This window comes from Sorex araneus, chromosome X (genome assembly GCF_027595985.1).
Source record: "Sorex araneus isolate mSorAra2 chromosome X, mSorAra2.pri, whole genome shotgun sequence".
NCBI classification, from domain to species: domain Eukaryota; kingdom Metazoa; phylum Chordata; class Mammalia; order Eulipotyphla; family Soricidae; genus Sorex; species Sorex araneus.
This window is the reverse complement of record NC_073313.1, coordinates 119,299,981-119,322,582: the sequence shown is the minus strand read 5'-3', so window position 1 is coordinate 119,322,582 and position 22,602 is coordinate 119,299,981. Positions and strand designations below refer to the sequence as shown.

The 22,602-nt window shown below is 47.1% G+C and overlaps 1 protein-coding gene across 1 annotated transcript; it reads right to left on the bottom strand.

The window, feature by feature from the left end:
• Positions 1-419: 419 nt before the first annotated feature.
• UBE2A (ubiquitin conjugating enzyme E2 A) lies at positions 420-21,318 on the bottom strand. Its single transcript, XM_004614460.2, has 7 exons — positions 21,196-21,318; positions 20,648-20,892; positions 20,329-20,409; positions 19,784-19,809; positions 5,900-5,989; positions 3,522-3,610; positions 420-1,738 (listed from the first exon to the last, which is right to left on the bottom strand). The coding sequence occupies exons 2-7, from the start codon at positions 20,689-20,691 to the stop codon at positions 1,610-1,612; spliced, it is 459 nt and encodes a 152-aa protein (XP_004614517.1). The 5' UTR covers positions 20,692-20,892; positions 21,196-21,318; the 3' UTR covers positions 420-1,609.
• Between the last annotated feature and the right edge of the window lie 1,284 nt (positions 21,319-22,602).

The window sequence follows — 22,602 nt, the reverse complement described above, 5'->3', positions numbered from 1 at the left end:
CTCAGAGAACCTTATGGCGTGCTGAGGACCGAACCCAGGTTGACCATGTGTAAGGCAACTGTCCCACCCGCTGTACTATCATTTCAGCCCCTATATTTTTTTAAAAAAATCAATAATATAATGGCCAAAGAGATAGTATACTGGTTATCGTACTTGCCTTGCACACAGCTGACCCTGTTTTGATCCCTGGCATTGCATATGGTTCCCTGAACATCACTGTAAATGGCCCCAGAACCCAAACCCCAAACTAACATGACCTGAAAGGAAAAAAACCATTTACTCTTGCGCATTTCCCCAAATGTGTACTTTTGCTTTACGATGTTGATTTTTAATTTTTTTGGGGGGTGGCGGTATGTATAATAGTCAGAGTCCAATACTTCAAGGTCACATTCAGCTAAAATGTAATTATACTGACTACAAAATTTTAAGGTTATTTTTATTTACAACTTTTGAAAAATGTACATTTATTTTATACATGGGTTACTTGTGCAAACTTTGATTTAGAAGAGTGGTAGGTGCTGAAAAGGTAACAAAGGAACATCAGATAGAACATTTACAAGCCTTGTCCCACACTGCTACTTAAAGTTACTGGTTTTAGCAAAAAGGATAAATACTCAAACAAAGATAGCCAAACAGTGAGGGCTTTACTCTACGGAACGCGAAGAAACGGAAGCATGCAGTGTGAATTCAGGTTGTGAGTGGGAAAAGATTTGCCACAGAGAGCTTCCCTTCCTTGAATTAAACGTCTAAAAAATAGATGGGGGTCATAAAGTTGGTGATTCAGGGTAGCACTGTTCCTTTAAAAAGTTGCAAGGCTCTCCAACTTCCCCTAGCTTAGAAAGTCATTCTTTTTCATTCCTCTGTCCCCACACCTCTTTGAAGAGGAAAAAATCCCCAGGATATGTTCCATTCTGAAACTTAGCATGGGAGTGTGTGCATGTATGTATTCAATAACTATCTGGGAAGGAGAGGATGTATCAGTTACTACAACTATGGTACTGTACTTGGGCTGAATTCTTTCTTAGTCTCCTACCAGTGAAGAAAAATGCCTTGCAGTTCAGATTGGTTAGTCTTTGGATCCCAGTATTTTGAGCTCCCACTGGCCTTTCAAAGTGGATGTTTATAAGGGCCTGTTTCATGGATTCCACACTGAGTAAAGTGGAATCCCTTTGAATCCAACACGAGCAAAGGATCAGCCAGGAAAGAACACAGCAGTCATTATGTTGTTACAAGTAAGATCTTGGTCACCTAGCTATGCCTAAAGCACCTCCTTGTGTGACAACCCATTTTCAAAACTTAGTGTCAAGTACAGGAACACCCTACTGCCCCCAACTGGAGATGAGGTACAACAGACTCAGAATTAAGCATTAGTCATTATTGTTTTGCACATAACCCAGGTACAGCACATTTGATTTCAAACAGGGTGTTTTGGGATGTTCCAGGAGAGTAGAGAGGGGCTGGAAAACCTTAGCAAGGGAACACTGAAACAGCACATCAGCTATGTTGCTTTTAATAAAGTAAATATAATGACACCAAGGAACAGGGGGGATGGCAAATATATCAACAGGTATTTTTCTTATAACGAGCCTCTTCTTGCGTGCCACTCAGGTCAACAGTCACGCCAGCTCTGTTCCACGATTGCAGAAACACGCTTTTCGTATTCACGCTTGTTCTCCTGGTACAGCTGAGCAGCCTGGCTGTTTGCTGGACTATTAGGATTCGGTTCATCCAAAAGAGACTAGAGAGATAGTATTTTAAAAGTTAGTTCCTCAATGCAAAAAAAAAAAGATACATGTTCAAAACAAACACACTTTATTTTTAAAGTTTTTCCTTACTCTTACACTGCAGTTTACAAAATTGTTCATCGTGATTTGTTACAGTCATTCAATATTCCAATTCCCTAATCCCATCACCACAGTCATCTTCCCTCCACCACTGTCTCCATTTTCCCAGCCACCCCTTAAGCCTGCTCCTGTGGTAGGCCCACAATAATTTATTTTAAATTCCTTGTTACTACTAAATGGCTAATGCAATGATCAAAAAATACTTCAGTGAAAGAAAATTGTTGTATCTCATCATGCAGTCATTATGTACTTGTCTGAGGGTTTACTAAGCTATTGTTGCTAATTATACCCATTTTAATCTTTTGTTTTATCGTTTTGTACATATTTTGCTTTTCAATTATACCTTAGTCAGACATAGTCAATAATATCTGTTCAGCCGCTAGCGCGGCCGCGCGACCTTTTCTGCAAACTGAAAACATACAATCTTTTAATGGAAAACCAATTATCAAATGCTTCCTTAGTAGGGCTGTCTTTCTAGGGGGGAAACTCCAACAACAATAGTGAGTTTTTTTTTGCAATATGGAACGTAATCAAGGTAAAGAGAAAATGAAGTGAAATTCATCAGTTATACAGTTGGGGGTGGGGGGCGGGGGGTATACTGGGGATTTTGGTGGTGGAATATGGGCACTGGTGAAGGGATGGTGTTTGAATATTGTATAACTGAGACATAAACCTGAAAACTTTGTAACTTTCCACATGGTGATATAATAAAAATAAAAAAATAATAATAAATAAAGTAAACAAAAAAATAATATCTGTTCAGTTACTGGAGTTTTAAGAACTTTGAAAAGTCAGACAAATATGGTTTGCTTTTTTTCTGTGATCATCTTTTATAAAATGTAATTGATCCAGGTAACATGGTGATGATGGTGTCCATGTTTATGGTAATAATGTACACGTTACTGTACCCCATTCACCACCATTCCAAAAGTTCTCAAGACTCCCCCTCCCCCTGCTGTCCCTAAATCACCTCTCATTCACTTCTTCATTCCTACCTTGGCCCTACACTGTGTGGTAATCTGAGTTTTGTAATCCACAGTCAAGAGCTTATCACTGTTCAATACTGCCATTTCCTTGTTTTGTCTCTCTCTACTCTCCAGATGAGTGAGATCATCCGGTATTAAAACGAATAGCAATTTTATAAAGTAGTGACCCTCAAGTGAATTGTCCTAAGTTAATAGCTAAATTTGCTGAGTTAGCACAGTAACCTAAAGATGCATTAGTCTAATAGTACAGAGGTCCCCAAATGTATTTGGTTTATGGCCCCCTTATCAGAAAAAAGCATTATTCAGCAACCACCCAGGGAAATCTACCTTCTTCAAGCAACCAAAAAGCCCCCTAATTGTGCCCATGCCATGATGGGATGTGTGTAGTATCACCCACATTGAGAAACACTGCATTTATTAGCATCTATGCAAGTGGATCGATGAAGTTTTAAACTCTTGAATATATTTAACACAATGTAAGAGACAACTATTTCAACATGAAATTTAGTATGATATTAATGTTATCTTATAGTTAGGGGAGATGGTTGAAATGGTGGGGCAATTTGTGAGGTCCTGGGTTTGATCCCCGGCTCCCAAAGCATGACATGAAGGTGGCCCCCACAACTAACAACAAGCATCCTGCTCCTATAGATAACATATCAAAGGCCATAGTCACATCAGCAAAACTCACCTGTATGGATGTCAAAATGGATGATACATCATAAGTTGGGCTCCAGCGGTTCTGCAGTATGTCCAGACATATACTGCCATCAGCATAGACTGAGAGCAGAGAAGTGGGGATGTTAAACACAGCAAACCCACAACAGTTTCCACATTAGAGGCAAGATATAGTGAAGTGGAACACAAGGTGTCTGAGATTTCAAAGAATACTGAGGGGCCGGAGAGCTAGAACAGCGGGGAAGGCGCTTGCCTTGCAATGCTTTCGACCCGGGTTCAGTTCTCCAACACCCCATAGGATTCCCTGAGCCTCACCAAAGAGTGATTCCTAAGCACAGAGCAAGGAGTAAACCCTGAGAACCACCAGATGTAACCCCCAAACCACCCCTCAAAAGCAAACCAAATCAAAAAGATGCAGTAACTGCTGAGTTAACTTCCTCAACCTAGGAGTCAGCAGTATTACTACTTAAAGAATCAGGATGCACAGAGAATGTCAATTGCAATCGTCTAAAGCTGACAGAAACTCATGCATGTTCTGCGGACAAGACAGTCCTATGACTTAGGAAAGTACACACACTTCCAAATGGGGTACCACACCAATCAGACACTTGTGGGAAATGTAGTCCATCGAATGTGTAAACTCTTATTTCCTGTCATAAACAATAGAGCTCTTAAGAAGCTTATATTTTGGTATAAAGAAAAAAATTCTGACATCCTGGAAAATAACAGGGTTTTTTTTTGGCGGGGAGGCATACTTGGTGGTGCTAAGTGCTTACTCCTCCTGGCTTTACGCTCAGGGATCACTCCTGGCAGGGCTTGAGATTGAACCCTGGTTGGCAGTGTATAAGGCATGTGCCCTGCCTGCTGTATTATCTCTCCACTCTCGAAAATATACTTATTAACTTAAGTAAGAGGCGAGCAAGTCTAGAACTGCTACTAGAAAGAAGAAAAAGTCACCCAAAGCATTTTAACATCTATTTTCTAAGCCCTGAGCAGAGCCACACCCAGCTGTACTCAGGACTTACGCCTGGCTCTGCACTCAAGGATACTCCTGGTGGGCTAGAGGGACCATGTGGGGTGGCAGGAATTAAGCCCATATCAGCCACATGCCCAGCAAGCAACTCACCTGCTGTTTATTTCTCTGGCCCCTCTTTTTTCATTCTAAGTCCTTTTGTTCAGTGGGAGGTGATTTTAGAATATACCTGGTTGTACCCAGGGGTTATTTCTAGCTCTACATATGCAGTGCCCAGCACCTGAACTAAGGTGGGCTGCTGAAGTGGCCAGAGGCAAGGCAAGTGCCTGTGCACCAGCCTTCTGTACTATCTCCCTTGCCCCATCAATAAGCGCCCGGACAGTAAGCACTGCACCTGCTGATTTCTAGGGCCCGAACTGGGAGATCAGGGCATCTCATTCCAATTTTGGTGGTTTCTTTTTGTTTGTTTGTCTTTGCAGGGCCAGAAGTTTTTTTTCAGTTTTGCAGGGCTTCACATATGCGAGGCAAGTGCTTACTACTGAGCTACATCCCAGCCCTTGGCCAGAGCATCTGAATTTTCTATTTTGTCTTTTTTTTGCTGCCACACCCAAGCGGTGCATGAGCATATGTGGTGCCAGGGATTGAACCCAAGTCAGCCACGTGCAAGTAGAGCACACTACCCACTGTATAATTGCTCTCACCCAGGAGCATCTAGATGCTTAAGACAGGGCTGGAGAGCTAGCTCAAAGAGCTGAAGCTCATACTTTGCAGGTGAGAGGACATGACCCCCAGCACCACATAGTCCCCGGAGCCCTTTCAAGGAGTGACCCCTGAGCACTGAGCCAGGGAGTGTTGCCCCCAAACCATACCATGTTCCATAGGAATTCTGATATCCAAAGTTGAAAACCCTTGCTCGAGAAGTGAGAGGGACTAGAGCGATAGTACAGCGGGTAGGGTGTTTGCCTTGCGTGTGCCCGACCTGGGTTCAATCCCCAGCATCCCATATGTCCCCAGTGCACTGCCAGGTATAATTCCTGATTGTAGAACCAGGAATAACTGATGAGCATTGCCAGGTGTGGCCCGAACCCTCCCCTGCCCCCCAAAACAGTGAGAGAAAATAATCACTGGATGACCCCAGTCTGACCCAACCTTAAAAGGAAACCCCCATACGTGGCTCCTTGGTTGCATTTACTGTAGGCAATGAGGATGATCACCAAAGCCAGACGGCTCTGAAGCCTCCCAAGCAAAGGCAAAGTCTGCTCCCGGCTGCAGCTCATCAGGAACAAGTGTGGTTTTCAGCAAAAAGCGAACTGCCTTAAACAAAACACTCAAATGCTACACACGAGTAAGCAGGCAACGTGGACGCCATCTCCCCAGCAAACAGTGGAGCCCACGATGGCTGCCACCATGCTACTTACCATTTGGATGGAACATCTTAGAGACAAATCTAACGGTAGGTGGCTTATTCGGATATTCCTCAGTGAACTCGATAGTCAGTTTAAATGTGCCTGTGGTTAGAAAAGAAAGGGGTAAGGAAACACATTCAACTCCTTGTTCCCAAGCACTTCGTTTTTCACCTGACGTGACCTAGTGTGAGTCTTCAATGGTGAGAAAGACCAGGCAAGAGAGTCTTCTCCCAGGGCCTGCTCTGACCATGTACAGATACCACCGGATCCACCGCCTAAGGAGGAACTGGTTTCCCTATTTTTAAAATTTTTTTTAAATGAATCACTGTGAGGTTCAGTTACAGACTTACAAACTTTCGTGCTTGCGTTTCAGTCATACAATGATCGAGTACTCATCCCTCCACCAGTGCCCACTCACCACCAATGATCCCAGAACCCCTCCCACCACCCCCACTCCACCCCCCACGCCCCACCCTGCCTCTGTGGCAGGGCAGTTCCCTTTTTCTCTCTTTCTCCTCTTGGGCATTGTGGTTTGCAATATGGGTATTGAGAGGCCATCATGTTCGGTCTATATTCTACTTTCAGCTTGCATCTCCCATCCCAAGCAGGCCCTCCAACGCACCCTTTACTTGGTGGTCCCTTCTCTATCTGAGCTACCTTCCCCCCAGCATGTGAGGCTGGCTTCCAAGCCGTGGAGCAATCCTCCTGGTACTCATCTCTGCTTCTCCCATGAGGGAGCATAAAATGAGGCCCCCATAACTATGCCACCGGACTCCGCACCAGGGGTGCCCCAGAGTGAGGCGGGTGAGAGCCCGCCCTGCCCCAAGGGACCCAGCCCTGGCAGCCGATCTCCACTACCCCACTGCCATCACGCTCCAGGCCGTTTTCCACGTGCTTGGGCTGAGCCTCACATATGAGTGAACATATTCCTGGACTGTGCAGCTATGTGGCCATGCAACACATCATCATAAAGGGAAATAAATATATATGTGACTCTTGGAGAACCCGGCAAGCTACTGAGAGTATCCCGCCCACATGGAAGATACTGGCAAGCTCCCCGTGGCATATATGATATGCCAAATACAGTAACAATAAGAGGTCTCATTCCCCTGACCCTGAAAAGAGTCTCCAATCCTTGGGAAAAACAAGTAATGAGAGGCTTCTAAAATCTCAGCTCTGGGATGAATGGAGATGATACTGGTACCTGCTCAAATATATCGATGAACAACAGGATGACAGTGACAGTGACTCATCTCTACTATTCTGGGTGTAAGTCTCCCATTCTGTTACTTTATATTCCACAAATGAGTGCAATATTTCTATGTCTGTCCTTCTCTTTCTGACTCATTTCACTTAACATGATACTTTCCATGTTGATCCACTTATATGCAAATTCCATGACTTCATCTTTTCTAACAGCTGCATAGTATTCCATTGTGTAGAGGTACCAAAGTTTCTTTAACCAGTCATCTGCTCTTGAGCACTCAAATTTTTTCCAGATTCTGGCTATTGTAAACAGTGCTGCAATGAATATACAAGTGCAGATGTCATTTCTAGTATACTTTTTTGCATCTCCGGAATATATTCCCAGAAGCGGTATTGCTGGGTCAAATAGGAGCTCAATTTCTAATTTGTTGAGAAGCGTCCATACTGTCTTCCAAAAGGTCTGAACCAGTTGGAATTCCCACCAGCAGTGAAGAAGAGTCCCTTTCTCCCCACATCCTTGCGAACAAAAGTTGTTTTTGTTCTTTTGGATATGGGCCAGTATCTGTGGTGTGAGATGATATCTCATTGTTGTTTTGATCTGCATCTCCCTGATGATTAGTGATGAAGAGCATTTTTTCATGTGCCTTTTGGGAATTTGGATTTCTTCTTTGAGAAAGTTTCTGTTCATTTCATCGCCCCATTTTCTGATGGGGTTGGATGTTTTCTTCTCGTAGAGTTCAACCAGTGCCTTGTATATCCTTGATATCAACCCCTTGTCAGACGGGTATTGAGTGAATACCTTTTACCATTCTGTAGATTGTCTTTGTATTTTGGTTACTATATCTTTTGAGGTGCAGAAGCTTCCTAGTTTAAGACAGTCTTATTTGTTTATCTCTGTTTCCACTTTCTTGGTCTGTGAAGTGTCATCTTTGAAGATACCTTTAGCTGCAATGTCGTGGATGGTTTTGCTGACCTTTTCTTCAACGTACCTTATGGATTCTGGTCTGATGTTGAGGTCTTTAATCCATTTTGATCTGACTTTCGTACATGATGTTAGGTAAAGGTCTGAGTCCATTTTTTGCATGCAGCTGTCCAGATTTGCCAGTACCATTTGTTAAAGTGGCTTTCCTTACTCCACTTCACATTTCTTGCTCCTGATCAAAGACTAGATGATCATACATTTGAGGGTTTGTGTAAGGATATTCAACCCTGTTCCATTGGTCTGCATCTCTGCCTTTGTTCCAGTACCATGCTGTTTTAATTATTACCATTTTGTAGTAGAGTTTGAGGTTGGGGAAGGTGATGCCTCCCACTCTTCTTTTCCCAAAACATTTCTTTAGCTATTCGTGGGAGTTTGTTGTTCCATATGAATTTCAGGAGTGTTTGATCCATTTCTTTGAAGAATTTCATGGGTATCCTTAAAGCGATCACATTGAAACTGTATAATGCTTTGGGAAGTATTGCCATTTTGACAATGTTAATTCTCCCAATCCATCAGCAGGGGATATGTTTCCATTTCCTTGTGTCCTCTTTTATTTCGTGAAGTAGCGTTTTATAGTTTTCTTTGTAGAGGTCCTTTACATCCTTAGTTAAGCCAATTCTGAGGCACTTGATTTTCTGAGGCATGATTGTGAATGGGATTGATTTTTTCATGTCGCTTTCCTCTCTTTCATTATTTGAGTATAGGAAAGTCATGGACTTTTGGGTATTGATTTTATAGCCTGCAACTTTACTATACAAGTCAATAGTTTCTAGGAGTTTCTTGGTAGATGCTTTAGGGTTCTCTAAATATAGTATCATATCATCTGTGAATAGTGAGAGCTTGATTTCTTCCTTTCCTATCTGGGTGCCCTTAATATCTTTTTCTTGCCTAACCGCTATTGCAAGTACTTCCAGTACTATATTGAACAGAATCGGTGAGAGTGGACATCCTTGTCTTGTCCCTGATCTTAGAGGGAAGGAACTAGTTTTTCTTTTTTTTTTTTTGCTTTTTGGGTCACACCCAGCGATGCTCAGGGGTTACTCCTGGCTCTGCACTCAGGAATTACTCCTGGTGGTGCTTGGGGGACCACATGGGATGCCGGGGATCGAACCTGGGTCGGCTGCGTGCAAGGCAAACGCCCTACCCGCTGTGCTATCGCTCCGGCCCCACTAGTTTTTCTTTTGCTACTGTTCTCTCCTAAATGGAAACCCAACCATCTTAAACACAGACATCTTAAAGCTTGACACGACAACAAATGAGGGCCCGTACTTGGCCTTTTTTCCTCATGGAGAGTGGGAGATCTTCAAAGGTTTGTTCCAAGCAGTGGCCATCTTAGCCTCTCCAGTGATTTTATTTTGGGCCTCCTCTGGCAGTGCTCAGTCCTTACTCCTGGGTCTGTGCTCAGGGATCACTCCTGGAGGTACTTGGAAAATCTGATGCAATGTCAAGGACTGAACGTGGGCTGGCCATATGCAAGTGCCCTTCCTGCTGTACTATCTCTCTGGCCCGGCTCCAGTGATTTTAATTTTCTTAAATCAGTTTCTTGATTTGGGGGATATGAGGACCATATCTGGGGGCCATGGTGGGGGAGGATAATCCCAGGCTCAGTCCCTGGGGTTGCTGCAGCAGTGCTCAGTGGGATTATATAGTACTGGGGAATAGACTCTGGACTCCTGCATGCTAACCATGTGCTCCAGCCCTCTGAGCAATCCCTCAGGTCCCTCCAGTGATTTTTGTCCTCAGAGGACCATAAAGAAAGAGACCACACTGAGGTTCAAATATCAACACTACCAGGGGTTGAAATGATAGTAAAGTAGATAGTGCACTGGCCTTGCATGAGGTGGAACCAGGTTTGATCCCCAGCATCCCTTATGATACCATGAGCCCCGCCAGGAATAATTGAATGCAGAGCCAGAAGTAACCTCTGATCATCGCTGGGTGTGGTCCCCCACACAAACACAAACACCAAAATCAACACTATTTAAGCTGGAGAGAGCACTCAAGGGGCTGCACACAGGCTTTATATGTGGGAGGTGCTGGCTCCATCCCCACCCTCCCATGCTCCCTCCAAACACTGCCAGGAGCAACTGCTGAGGAGTGCTGGGACTGACCACCATTCGCCCCCCACCCTGGCCACAGCAAAAAAAAAAAAAAACAATCCACTGACACTAGCTATCTGAGTCAATTATCATATCATTGTGAAAATGGAAAGGAACGAGTACTGCAGTGTTCTTTTCATGTAAGAGTGCCCCTATAATGAAACCGTAATTGAATGCTTGCCAGAAAAAAAAAACTTCAGTCCCTCTCAAAACCCGTAAGTATGAGTCACAGGGTACTTCGCTGTAAAATCAACTCAATTATTCACACTAATGGAGGGAATTTAGGACAGAAAGGATTTAAAAATCACATTAGATTGCATTCACGGAGCCCGCCAATTTATCTAATGATGTTTATTTAGGCTACTATTGAAATACATTCCTTCTTCGTGAACTAAGGTAGCAGGAAGAGTCTAAAACACACACTCTAAAGCGAACATGGGCAAAGGAGCTCATACAACGAATTGCAGGATGAGGCCGGAGAGACAGAAGAGTGGGGAGGGTGCATGCCTTGCAGACTTCAATCCCTGGCATCACACAGGGTGCCCAGAGCCCTACCAGGTGTGGGGCCTAAGCATAGAGCCAGGAGAAAGCCCTGAGTGCTGCCAGGAGTGACCCAAAATTTAGGAGAAAAAAAGGAATTCTAAGATGCTGTAACTTGGGGAGATTAGGATGCCTTTGAAATGTCATTTTAAACTAAAGGGAATACATTCACAGGAACAATTGGGCAGCTGTTTGGGCAGTCTCAACTGACTGAAAGCTCCTCTAGTAAGCCTCTGAAATTAGTTACTTCCTGGCATAAGAGGCTGCACAACGCACTGTATTACCGTGCACCATTTAATACATTACTTATTCTAAGAAAAGAGACCACACTTCAGGTCAAGGAGAACTCGTTACTCTTCTGTTCGGAGTTAGTCATTATTCCTCCTGGCATCCATTAATAGGCCTCTTTCCACTTTAGAAAAGAAAAAAGGAACACTGTGACCGTTCCCTTCCTTTCAGATAATAGCTCCATCTCCTGACTAGCAAGCGCTTGAGAACACATTTCCGAAGTTGCCCTTGGTACAACACCTGCGGCTCCGAGGTTCAACTCAGGGGCCGGGAGTCATTATAGCCATTAGGGTGCACACTAGGCATGTCTCCGAGCCAGGATCCATTCCCAGCACCACCTGGTCCCCGAACATTGGCAAGAGCAGTAAGAGCAGCACAGGAGACCCCCAAACACCGCTAGGGAGGCCTGGCACCTCATCCTCAGGCCATGGCATTGAACTGCCTGCTGGGTTGGCTGAGAATCAGCCTAGGGACCGTCTCAGGGATTCCTGAGCACTGCTTGGATATTCACTAAGACACACTCCTTGAATTATTTAAAAGTCAGACCTGCAGATCATATGCAGCATAACCAAGACCCAAAGGGAAAAACAACTATTTTGGAAAAGACGATCATGGCAAGGTCTATCAAAAGAAGCTTCTTTATCCAGCACCTGGTCATGAGCGAGAGTACAGTGGGTAAGGTGTTTGCCTTGCACACAGTCAATACAGGTTCGATATCCAGCATCCCATGGTCCCCTGAGCACTGCCAGAGTAACTCATGGGTTCAGGGTGAAAAGTAATCCCCGAGCATTACTGAGTGTGGCCCCAAACAACCCCCCCAAAAAACATGATTCTTTTTGCTACTGCTTGAAATATACTAAACACAAAAAAGTGGAAATGGGGGATATTATTATATAAAAAAAATCAACAGTGGGATGAATGACTGTTCAAAGCTTTGAACTTCTGGGTCCAGCCAGAGATGATACAGTGGAGAAGGAGCTTTCCTTACATGCAGCTGACCTAGGTTTCTTCCCCAGCACCACACGGGGTTCCCCGAACCCGGCCAGGAGTAATCCCTGAGTACAGAGCCAGGAGTAAGCGCTGAAAGGGTTAGGTGTGGCTCAAAACCAAAAGCACAAACACAAAACTTTGAACTACCTGGGGCTGCGAGATGGCTCAAAGGGCTACAGTGCATGTTTGCCCAGTGCTGCAAAGTTCCTTGAGCACCAGCAGGTATGGCCCCCAAACAAAAAAACAAACCTGTGAACTTCCTTATAGGACCCAAGCGTAAATAAACACTTTAGGGGCAAGGCTGGTATTTGACTAAATCCCAGGTAAGAGACAGACTATCAGAGAATTGCTCTAGGGGCTGCACAGGGTCCAGCAGATAGAATGGTACACAGAGATCCCATGCACTTTATTTATTTGTATCTGGGGTTTTTTATTTGGGGGGAGGCACACCCAGCAGTGTTCTGGGTTAACTCCCGGCTCTATGTTCAGTAACCATTCCTGGTGGGGCTCGAGGGACCATACAGGGTGTTGGGGATCAAAGCTGGGTTGGCTGCAAGTGCAAGGCAAGCACTCTACCCGCTGTACTATCATTCTGGCCCAGGTCCCATGCAGTTTAAATGAAAATCATCACTAAAACTACCTGAGTGTGGGGAAGACACGTACACAATGCAGGCCTAAGTGGGTACCATAAAGCATGGCGGAGCTTAGCACGGCTCTGTGGGCAGAGCTGGGTTAAGATGCTTCCTTTGCAACTACTGGGCAACACTAAATTGTGGAACCCAGGGGAAGCCACCCAACTTTATATTCATCTACAAAATGGGGTACATGAAGTTTACATGAGGCTATACACCCGGTACCACAAAAGAAATACTCTGTGAACTGGAACCATGATTTGAGCTCTAAACATTTAAGCATTCTTGGGGCTGGACCAATAGCACAGTGGGCAGGGCATTTGCTTTGCACGCGGCCGACCCGGGTTTGATTCCCAGCATCCCATATGGTCCTCTGAGCACCGCCAGGGGTGATTCCTGAGTGCAGAGTCAGGAGTAAACCCTGTGCATCGACAGGTGTGACCCAAAAAGAAATAAAAAATTTAAGCATTCTTTGTCCAGGTCAAGCTGAAGAAATCCATCACCATCCCTCTCCCTGACATTCATACAATCCAAATTTCATTCTTAGTAAGAAATAGTCCTGGCCAGAAAGATAATATGGATGGGGCAGGGGTGTTAAGGGGCCTGCTTTATGCATGACCAATCCTGGTTCAAATGCCTGATGCCATGCAGGGTGCCCCAAGCACCAACAGGGATCAATCCTGAGCATAGTGTCAGGAATAGCCCTGAATACCACACAGGGAATAACCAAAAATAAAGAGAGAGTGTGTGAGAGAGAGGGAGAGAGATAGAAAGAGAGTGGAGACTCAGGAGAGAGCAGAGACTCTGAGAGATAGGAATGGAGAGAGAGAGAGAGAGAGAGAGAGCGAAGTTACTGATCTCAAATATTAAATGGGGACCAGAGAAACAGTACAGAGAGTAAGGCATTTGCCTTATATGTCGCTGAGTCTGCATCGATCACTCCTGCTGGTCATTGCTGAGAACAGTCAGGAATAGTCCCCAAGTACTGCTTGGGTGTGTCCTCAAAGTCCAAACAAACAAACAAACAAACAAATCAATTATTAACTGGAATTTTCTTTCTGACCTGCTGCAAAACTCAGGCACAATGTAGGTTGATGACTATGGGTTGCAGAGCCCCAAACTCTAAAAAAGTAATTGCCCAAAAGTCAACATGTGTTTCCTGAACTGCCGAGACAAGTTATACCACGGGGCCGCAGCAATTGTACAGTGTAAAGGGCATTGTAAAGGGCATTTTCCTTGCACATGGCTGACCTGGGTTTGATCCCCAGCATTCCATATGGTTCTCTGAGCACTGCCGCAGTAATTCCTGAGCACTGCTGGGTATGCACCCCACACATACACAAAAAAAGACAAAAAAAGAAGTTGATCAAGTCTCCTGAAACAGCACTGACTTTACCGAAGAACTAAAACCATCTGCTTCTCGGTGTCTGCATAGAGACTAGGGCCCAAATCTTCCCTGAAATGCACGTTCAAAGGTGGGGGGAATAAGACTCTCACATTTTGAGCCACATCCAACAATGACCGCCTCCGCAGCAGCCAGCCCTCTATGCAATTTCTGAGATTCAAAACAAATGTTAAGAAAACTGAAAATCCTAGTATATGCCAGCATGAAGACTACTGTGTTTTCCTGTGATTAATCAGAGAAGGCTAGGCTTTAAAGCAGGGGTGAGGAAGCGTGCTTCTGCCAAGGCCCATCTGGATCTTGATCACGTCGTTCAAGGGCCTGACAATATAGGCACACAGGCTGCAGGCGAGTAACCAGAGGACTCTGTCTCCATCCTGGTCCTGGCAGGTAACAGGGCCCGACCACAGGATTCCTCGGGCCATACGTGGCCCACAGGCCAGGCGTTCCCCATTCCTGCTTTAAGATCACTGAAATCCAAAGCCTCACTTGCGTGGGTGCCTACCTGATCCATCTTTTCTGAGACAGACAAATCATTGTAAGGATCAGATCAGTGGATCCATCTATATGCAGAGGGCAGGACAAGTATGTGCATGCACCTAGTGGCTGAGAGATGGCAACAAGGAGTTAGGTGAGAGGGTGTAGGCCCTACACATTCAAGCCACAAAATACAGGTATTTGATAATAAGTTGGGAACATATCCCCCCTCCACCTCCTCAAGCATTTCCTGCTCGTGGGCCACCAGTTTGTGGGCCCCATCGGATAAAGCAGCACAAACTCTGACAGATTTTGGGTATGGCCATACTCAGTGGGGTTCAGGGCTCCTCCTGGCTCTGTGCTCAGGGATCACTTCCTAGAGGGGCTCTTGACACTCCCTTGGCTTAACCATTGTCCTAGCTCTTGGTCCCAAATCCTTACAAGTTTGCTGCTGACTGGAAAAATTTGGTGCTTAAGATAATGTCTGCCTGACTCTGTATCTTAGTATTGACCTAAGTATTGACAGACTTCATTAATTGCAACCCATTTCTTTGTAACTATTACCCAAATTCTTAAGAACACAATGATTATGAAAAGCAAATTCTAGTACATTTTTTGGGGGGCACACCCAGTGATGCTCGGGGGTTACTCCAGGCTTTGCACTCAGGAATTATTCCTGGCAATGCTCGGGGGACCATATAGGATGCCAGGGATCAAACTCAGGTCAGCCTCATGCAAGGCAAGTGCCTTACTGGCTGTACTATCATATCACTCCAGCCCAAAATACTAACATCTGACGGGGTCTGTTAACAATTTTTATATGTGTAATAGCACAGCGGGTAGGGTGTTTGCCTTGCACACAGCTGATCTGGGTTTGATTCCTCCATCCCTCTCAGAGAGCCTGGCAAGTTACTAAGAGTATCCCGCCCGCACGGCAGAGCCTGGCAAGCTACCCGCGGCGTATTCTATATGCCAAAAACAGTAACAACAAGTCTCACATGAAGATATTACAGGTGCCCACTTGAGCAAATCAATAAGCAATGGGATGACAGTGACAGTGACAATAGCACAGCAGGTAGGGCATTTGCCTTGCATGCGGCCAACCCGGGTTAGATTCCTCCATCCCTCTCAGAGAGCCTGGGGCTGGAGTGATAGCACAGTGGGTAGGGCGTTTGCCTTGCACGCAGCTGACCCGGGTTCAATTCCCAGCATCCCATATGGTCCCCCGAGCACCTCCAGGAGTGATTCCTGAGTGCAGAGCCAGGAGTAACCCTGAGCAATGCCAGGTGTGGCCCAAAAAGCAAAAAAACAAAAACAAAAAGAAAAACCTCTTAGAGAGCCTGGCAAGGTACTGAGAGTATCCCGCCCACACGGCAGAGCCTGGCAAGCTACCCATAGTGTACTCGATATGCCAAAAACAGTAACAACAAGTCTCACGATGGAGACACTACTGGTGCCCACTCGAGCAAATTGATGAACAATGGGACGACAGTGCTACAGTGCCACAGTTTATTGGCTTTGGGGCCATACTCAGCAGTGCTCAGGACCTACTTTCAGATCTGCACTCAGGAATCACTCCTGGCAAAACCTCCCCCCCAAAAAAATCGAAGACCACATGGGGTGCTGGGGATCAAACCCAGACAAACGCCCTACCCACTGTACTATTGCTTAGGCCCCTGTTAAAAATGTTCAGCTGATGCGATGAAGAATACTTTGTCCTGCAGCATTTCTAGTCAGCACGCACACCCAGATGTCAGGGTAAGGGGGCACCGGCCCTTCCCAGTGACTGGCTTGGGAGTGCAAACCCATGGGATCATATTTCTCTTCAAGTGGGTCATGCAGAATCAAAATACCCTGAAGGGTATTTTTTTCTTAAGCTTTTCCTCTTTTTCCTAAGCTATAGATCGGGCAAGTCTAAACACTCCCCTACACATGGTTTACAATGAAGCAGCACAAGTGGTCTGGAGGCTGCTGCTTTGTAACCCACTGCTGGAATAAAACCATAGATGTCCCTTGTCCCTAATCACTCTTGCCCAGTGCATTCCCTGCCTGCACAAAGAAGTGCTTTCCCAAAGGTCAGAGAAAGTTATTTTTTGTTGTTGTTGGCATGATCAGTGTTCTAGAAACCCAAGAGAGCCATCCCTGGATAGTGGACTGCCCAGTGGAATGAATCAAACAGTCCTGTCATTTAGCCTGCGTAGTTCCTTTGAATAATGCCAGGATAGTGAGCCCTATCATCCAAAAGAGAGCAAGTAATGTCCAGCTGGAAGGCCTAGGTAGATAATGGATTCCGTAAGTATCTTCTCAACATATCCCACTTAAAACAAGATATGCACCCTTGAAATATTTAAGTAGCCATCCCCCAAGAAAGCGATGTACTATTAATAAGGCTGTGTCCAGCAGACAGCAGTCAGCATAAATCAGGAGGGATTTGAAGAAGGCCAATGAAAACAAAGCTCGCTTGAGTTAACGCAAATGCACAGCTTCAATCTGCCCATACCACTTAGAATGGGAGGTCTACCACTACGTTCTAGGAGAATAAAAGGAAGACTGGCTATCTCTTGCAATGATCAGTTCAAATGATTTACTGCATCAAACCCATGTGCCTTTAGAATCTTTATTTCTGCAGTAATAGCACTGATATCTGGGATATTTACCCAGTGATTAAGGCTGTCAACAGTCCCCTAGGAAGGGGCCAGAGTGACAGCAGAGCAGGTGGGACACTTGCCTTGTACATAGCTGATCTGAGTTCGAGCCTTGGCACCCCAAAGGGACCACGGAGTGATCCCTGAGCACAAAACCAGCCCTGAGCAACGCCAATTGTGGCCTTCCCCCAAACAACAATAACATAAAAAAAATCGAACAGCACAATCATTGGGGCTGCAGGAATAGTACAGTGGGTAAGGTGCTTGCTTTGCATGTGGCCGATCTAGGTTTGATCCCTGGCATCCCCTGAGCATCAGAGTAATTCCTGAGTGCAGAGCCAGGAGAAACCCCTGAGCACTTCCGAGGGTTGCCCAAACGCCAGAAAACAAAAGTCTTCTATGGCTATCTGTGTGTTTGAGACAAACAGTAGAATTGGTTGATGCTAACCTACCCCACATCTTGGAAACATCAAAAGCAATCTGAGAGGCTACAGACAATACAGTAAGGTGCTTGCTTGTCTTGCAAGTGGCTGACCGGTGTTCAATCCCCGGCACCCCAATATGGTCCCCCCCAGCCCATCAGTAGTGATCCCTAAGCACAAAGGCAAGAGTAAGCCCTGAGCACAGAGGGGTGTGACCCCCAAACAAAAACAAACAAACACAAAACAAAACCAATCTGACTTGGCAAACCAAGCATGTACTTAGGAGTTGCGCAAATGTTTCTGTTCCAGCTTTCAGGCAGTTTTGTGCACACACAAAATACTACATATCCAAAGGGAAAAAAAACCACTGAGATATTTTTGTTTTAAATACCTCAAACAATAAAGATGCTAATGAGTAGTTCAAATACTTTCAATCACATTTTAAATGCTATAAACTTCCAGAGAAACACAACTAACACACATGCACACTCAAAATTGAGTGCACATAAAACTATAAATGTCAATTTCCTGGTATCATACTATAACAGGCAGGTTGTCAAAGGGGTGAGGGAAAGCGGGGTTAAGGGCACACAGGTTCTCTCTGTACTATTATTGTTTTTATTTGTGATTTTGGGACCACACACAGCTGTGTTTGGCAATCATATATGGTACCCAGTATTGGGCTTGGGGGTCTGCTGTATATAAGGCAAACGCCTTAATCCCTGTATTAGCTCTCTGATCTCTGTATTACTAATAGCAATGGCATGTGAATTTATAATTACCTCAGAATGAAACTGACCATAGGGACCAGCAAGATAGCACAGCAGGTAAGGCACTTGCCTTGCACGCCTTGCCTAGCTCAATAGACTGAGCACATTTTCTGTATATGGGAGTCCTGGGTATGTGGATCACCAGCAAGGCATGGTCCCCTAAGCACCAGCAGAAGTGACCCATGAGCAATTCCGGGAGTGCCCCCTCCCAACATACACAAAAGTCAACTACATATCTGATGTTATTATCTTGAGGGAAAGTTAAGGCCACACCCAGTAGCTTTGGGGGCTCCTCCCAGTTCATGGGAGACCACACAGTGCCAGAAATCTAATCCCAGGCCCTTTGGGCTGTTGCCCTAGTCTATATGCTTTGGGAGGATAAGGTCTCCCAAGCAGGGGTCAGAACTCGGGGCCCCCTCCCAGTGATTCTCAGTCCAGTCCCTTAAGATATGTTTTTAAAAGTAAAACATGGAAGACTAGGAGGGTAATGCAAGGGTTACGGTGCTTTTGTTTCCCAGTACTGCATGGTCCCTGAATACTGCCTGGCTCCCAAGTATGAATTGGCCCTCAAGCATAATTCTAGGTGTGGCCCCAACCACCCTGACAAAAGGAAAACTTAGGAGAAAGAGTGATAGTTCAAGGGCCTGAGTGCACGACTTGTATGTAGAAGGTTCAGGTTCAGTCCTGTCACCACATGATCATCTGGGCACTGCAAGGAATGACTCTCCTCCCCATCAAAACAGACAAGAAAAGTGAAACAGAAATCCATCTAAAGCCACACACCGACAGATGCGCCTAGTCCCTTCAAGTCTGGAGACTGGCACATTAAGGCTAACCTCAATTCTGAAACTGCTTTGAGATCGCTCACCACAAGTCCTACACGAGAGCACACACTGAGAAGCCACTTGCACTTAAGAACCAAAACTTCTACTCCAACTGGTAAGGAAAGGGGCCACAAACCACTGACAGAGTTAAAGGAGCGAGAGGGCGGCCCCTCATTCCACACCAAACCCAAGAATCTGAATGCAGTTCTTGCCCTTGAGGCTACAATTCTAAGCCAGAAAGCCTCTGCAGTTGCTCGGACCCTCCCCTCAAATTTGGCTTGGTCAAGCCCCTAGGACTGAGCCGCTCTCCTCACGCAGGGCTGCGGGAAGGGCACCGATGAAGCGACTAAATTTTTTCATCACAAACTCCAATATCAGTGCCTAGCAGTTCCTTTGAAAAAAAGTGACTCATCTACGTTATTTATTTATTTTTTTTAAGTCAGCAAGCAAAAAAAAGGCGCGTTTCCAGTGAAGCACATAGCCAGAAGCACCTGCCACCGATTGGAGCCCCTACACACGTCTAGTACTTTCTGAGGCCAAGCGGGTCCACAGCCAGAATAACTGAAAACTCTGATCCTACCTGAGGTTCCTAAAAAGGTAGAGAAAAAAACTTTCTTACCATCCTCAAACGGGGTTCCTTCCGGCCTGGAACACCGCCGGGGGCGCGGGGGGGGGGAAGAAAAAGAAGAAAACAACCAATCAATTCCCTTAATAGGGGCTCCCGGGGCACCCACCCCCCCACCCCCGTTCCTGGTTCCGTGGAGATGATCTTTGCGTCCCAGCTCCACTTGACTCCCTCCCCATCCTCGGGTTCAAGCCCGAGTTTCCTCAGGAGGCACCACCTGGGGCTTGGAGGGTTTCAGGTACCGAAAGGTGTTTTTTTTTAAGCCGCCGCCGCCCCTAACTGCCACCGCTCCCCGCCCCGCCCCCCTTAGATCCCCAAACGGTTTCCCCTGGCAGCAGGCACCGAACTAATCGAGGCACAGGCTCCCAGCAGGCACCTAGGCCCGAGTCGAACCCCAATATTTCCCTGGGTACCCCCCAGCCCGCCGCCGTCACCCGGGGAGCCCGACCCGGAGCCCCCAGGGGGGTGTCCCGGCGCGCCCCTCCCCCTCCGCGCCCAGCCCCGACTCGCCCCGAGCGTCTCTAAGAACGCGGACTCACCCGAAAATGACCGCGTTCCAAACCATTATGTTATTCTCGGACGGGGCCCCGCTGACTCCGGCAGGGGGGTCCTCCTGCAACCTGCGGGGACACACACCAGGGTCCCAAGCAGCCCAGCCCCGGGTGGCCCTCCAGCCCCGCTCCCCCCTCCGGACGCCGCCACTCGCCGGCCCGCCTCCGGACCCGCCCTGTGCCCAGAAGCCGGTCCCCCCCCATCACCACCCCCCCAGCCCCCCAACACAGACACACACACGCACACACACACACACACACACGCACACACACACGCACACCCCGAGCCCGCTGACGGCTGCCTTACCTCTTGAAGTCGCGCATGAGGCGCCGCCGGGCCGGGGTGGACATGTCCCGAGTGGGGTGAGGGCTAGGGCATACACCGAGGCTGCCGCTCTCCGGGGACGCGAGGGGCGCCGGGCCGGGAGCCGAAGTGGACGCCGCCGCCGCCGGACGGGTCGAGCCCAGAGGCACCGCGCTCCCAAAGCGAAGTCGAGGGTCGATCTGGCGCCGGCTAAGCACCACCCCGGTGTAGACGGGGGCTGAACCAAACTGCGGGGAACGGAAGGGGGTGGAACGTCGAACGCCCGGACAGGCCGTACCAAGTCGGGACGCGCGAGGGGGGGGGCGCCGAAAGTTGCTGAGGTCATTAAACGCGCGTCCCCGCCCGCGCGCGCGCCCGCGCCCGCCTGCCAGCCAGGGCCGCGGGCCCAGTGCCCCGGGGGTGGCCCCAGGACTCCGGGGAGCCCTAGCCCCTGGCCCATCTTCACACCCACCCTGGGACGCTTTCCCCCCCCCCCTTTCCTGGTTCCCCTCCCCACCCCGCTCTGCTGGATCCCCTTATAAAGTGTTTACCCTGGCCCGGGCTCAGAAGTCCCGGCGGAGGAGGGAGTGGGAGGAGGCAGAGCGCGTTTTCTAAAAGCGGGAACTTTAGGGCACCTATCCCCCCCGCCGGCAGGGCGCTGGAGACCGGCGCGGCCGTGGGTCTGGGTGACTGGGGAAAATAAACAATCGCCGTCAATGAAAAGAAGGAAGCGGCCTCCGCGGGCAGAGAAGGTCCTCAACGGCCTTGAGCACATGCTCTGCATGTTAACATGCCCGCCTGGGTCTCTAGCCCCGCGTGGTTCCCCAAACACCCCGAAGGACGCCCAGCAGAGAGCCGCCAGGAGCCTCCCAGAAACGCTGGGTGTGGCCAAAAAAAAAAAAAAAACAGAAACAGAAAGAAAGGGCCCTGGGTCTCTTTTCTCTAGGATGAACATACGGGGATTTGGGGGAGGAGGCGGGGGGGGGGGGCCGGGGGTGTATTAAGGTCACTGATCACCCTGCAGAGCTGAATTGGGGTGGTGTGTCCTGAGGGAGGGAATGAGAGAGTTTCAGGGCAGCCGAAGGTCTTTAACTCTGACCACTCACAATTTGCTTTTCGAACCACATTTTTCCTTGGTAGTTAAGCAAGCCAACAGAAGAATGGGCTGCTGCTATATGTTCAGGAGAGCCCAAGGCAGGAGAATATCAGCGCAGAGAATTCCAAGGGCAGTGAGTTGGAAGTGAAAGGAAAGCTGGATACACTGAGAAAGCAGCCGTTTGCTGGGACAAGAGTCCTGATTAATAGAAGGACCTGCAAAAACAAGAACAGTTTTCAGGAACAACATTTTTTTAAAGGCCAACTTCTAGAAGGTGGGAAGAATGCATGTTTACGAGTTAAGGAAAATAGGAGGAAGGTGAATTGGGGTTAAGTCATGGAAATATTTGAACAGCAAGCAAATAGATTCCTAAGAGTTGGTTGAGCAGGGAAATGACATGATTACAGCTGACCTCATCAGAGATCTATCCCAGGAGAGTAAGTAGGAAACTCTTATGGTAGCCTAGGCAACAGATAACTCAGCCAGGCAGTGACAGTACAAAGGAACGACCACAAAACAGACATGTCTGGCATATGTGAGATCTTGGGTTCCATCCCCCCTCCCTGCACCCTATATACACATCTATACATGGAAAGGGGTGGGGATGGGGATACAGTAAAAAAGGCTAATGCAAGAAATCTGCATTCAACCCGCATCACTACACAACCCCCTACCACTGTTAGCTTTCCCAAACCCTGAGTAGACTCTGGGCAATGCAGGATGTGGCCCCTAAACAATAAGAGTTGGGGGCCTGAGAGATGGGACAGCGGGTAAGATGCTTTCCTTTCATGTGGGAGGCCCTGGTTCGTGCCCAGCATCACCTAGGGTCTCTCATATATTGCCAGGAGTAATTCCTGAGTAG

Excerpts from the sequence above, each read along its gene's own strand:
- UBE2A (XM_004614460.2), bottom strand. The coding sequence starts at position 20,691 with ATGTCCACCCCGGCCCGGCGGCGCCTCATGCGCGACTTCAAGAG. Across the intron at positions 5,990-19,783 it reads AGGAACCCCGTTTGAGGATG|GCACATTTAAACTGACTATC; the intron begins GTAAGAAAGTTT and ends TTCTAACCACAG. Across the intron at positions 1,739-3,521 it reads CCATTTTGACATCCATACAG|TCTCTTTTGGATGAACCGAA; the intron begins GTGAGTTTTGCT and ends CTATCTCTCTAG.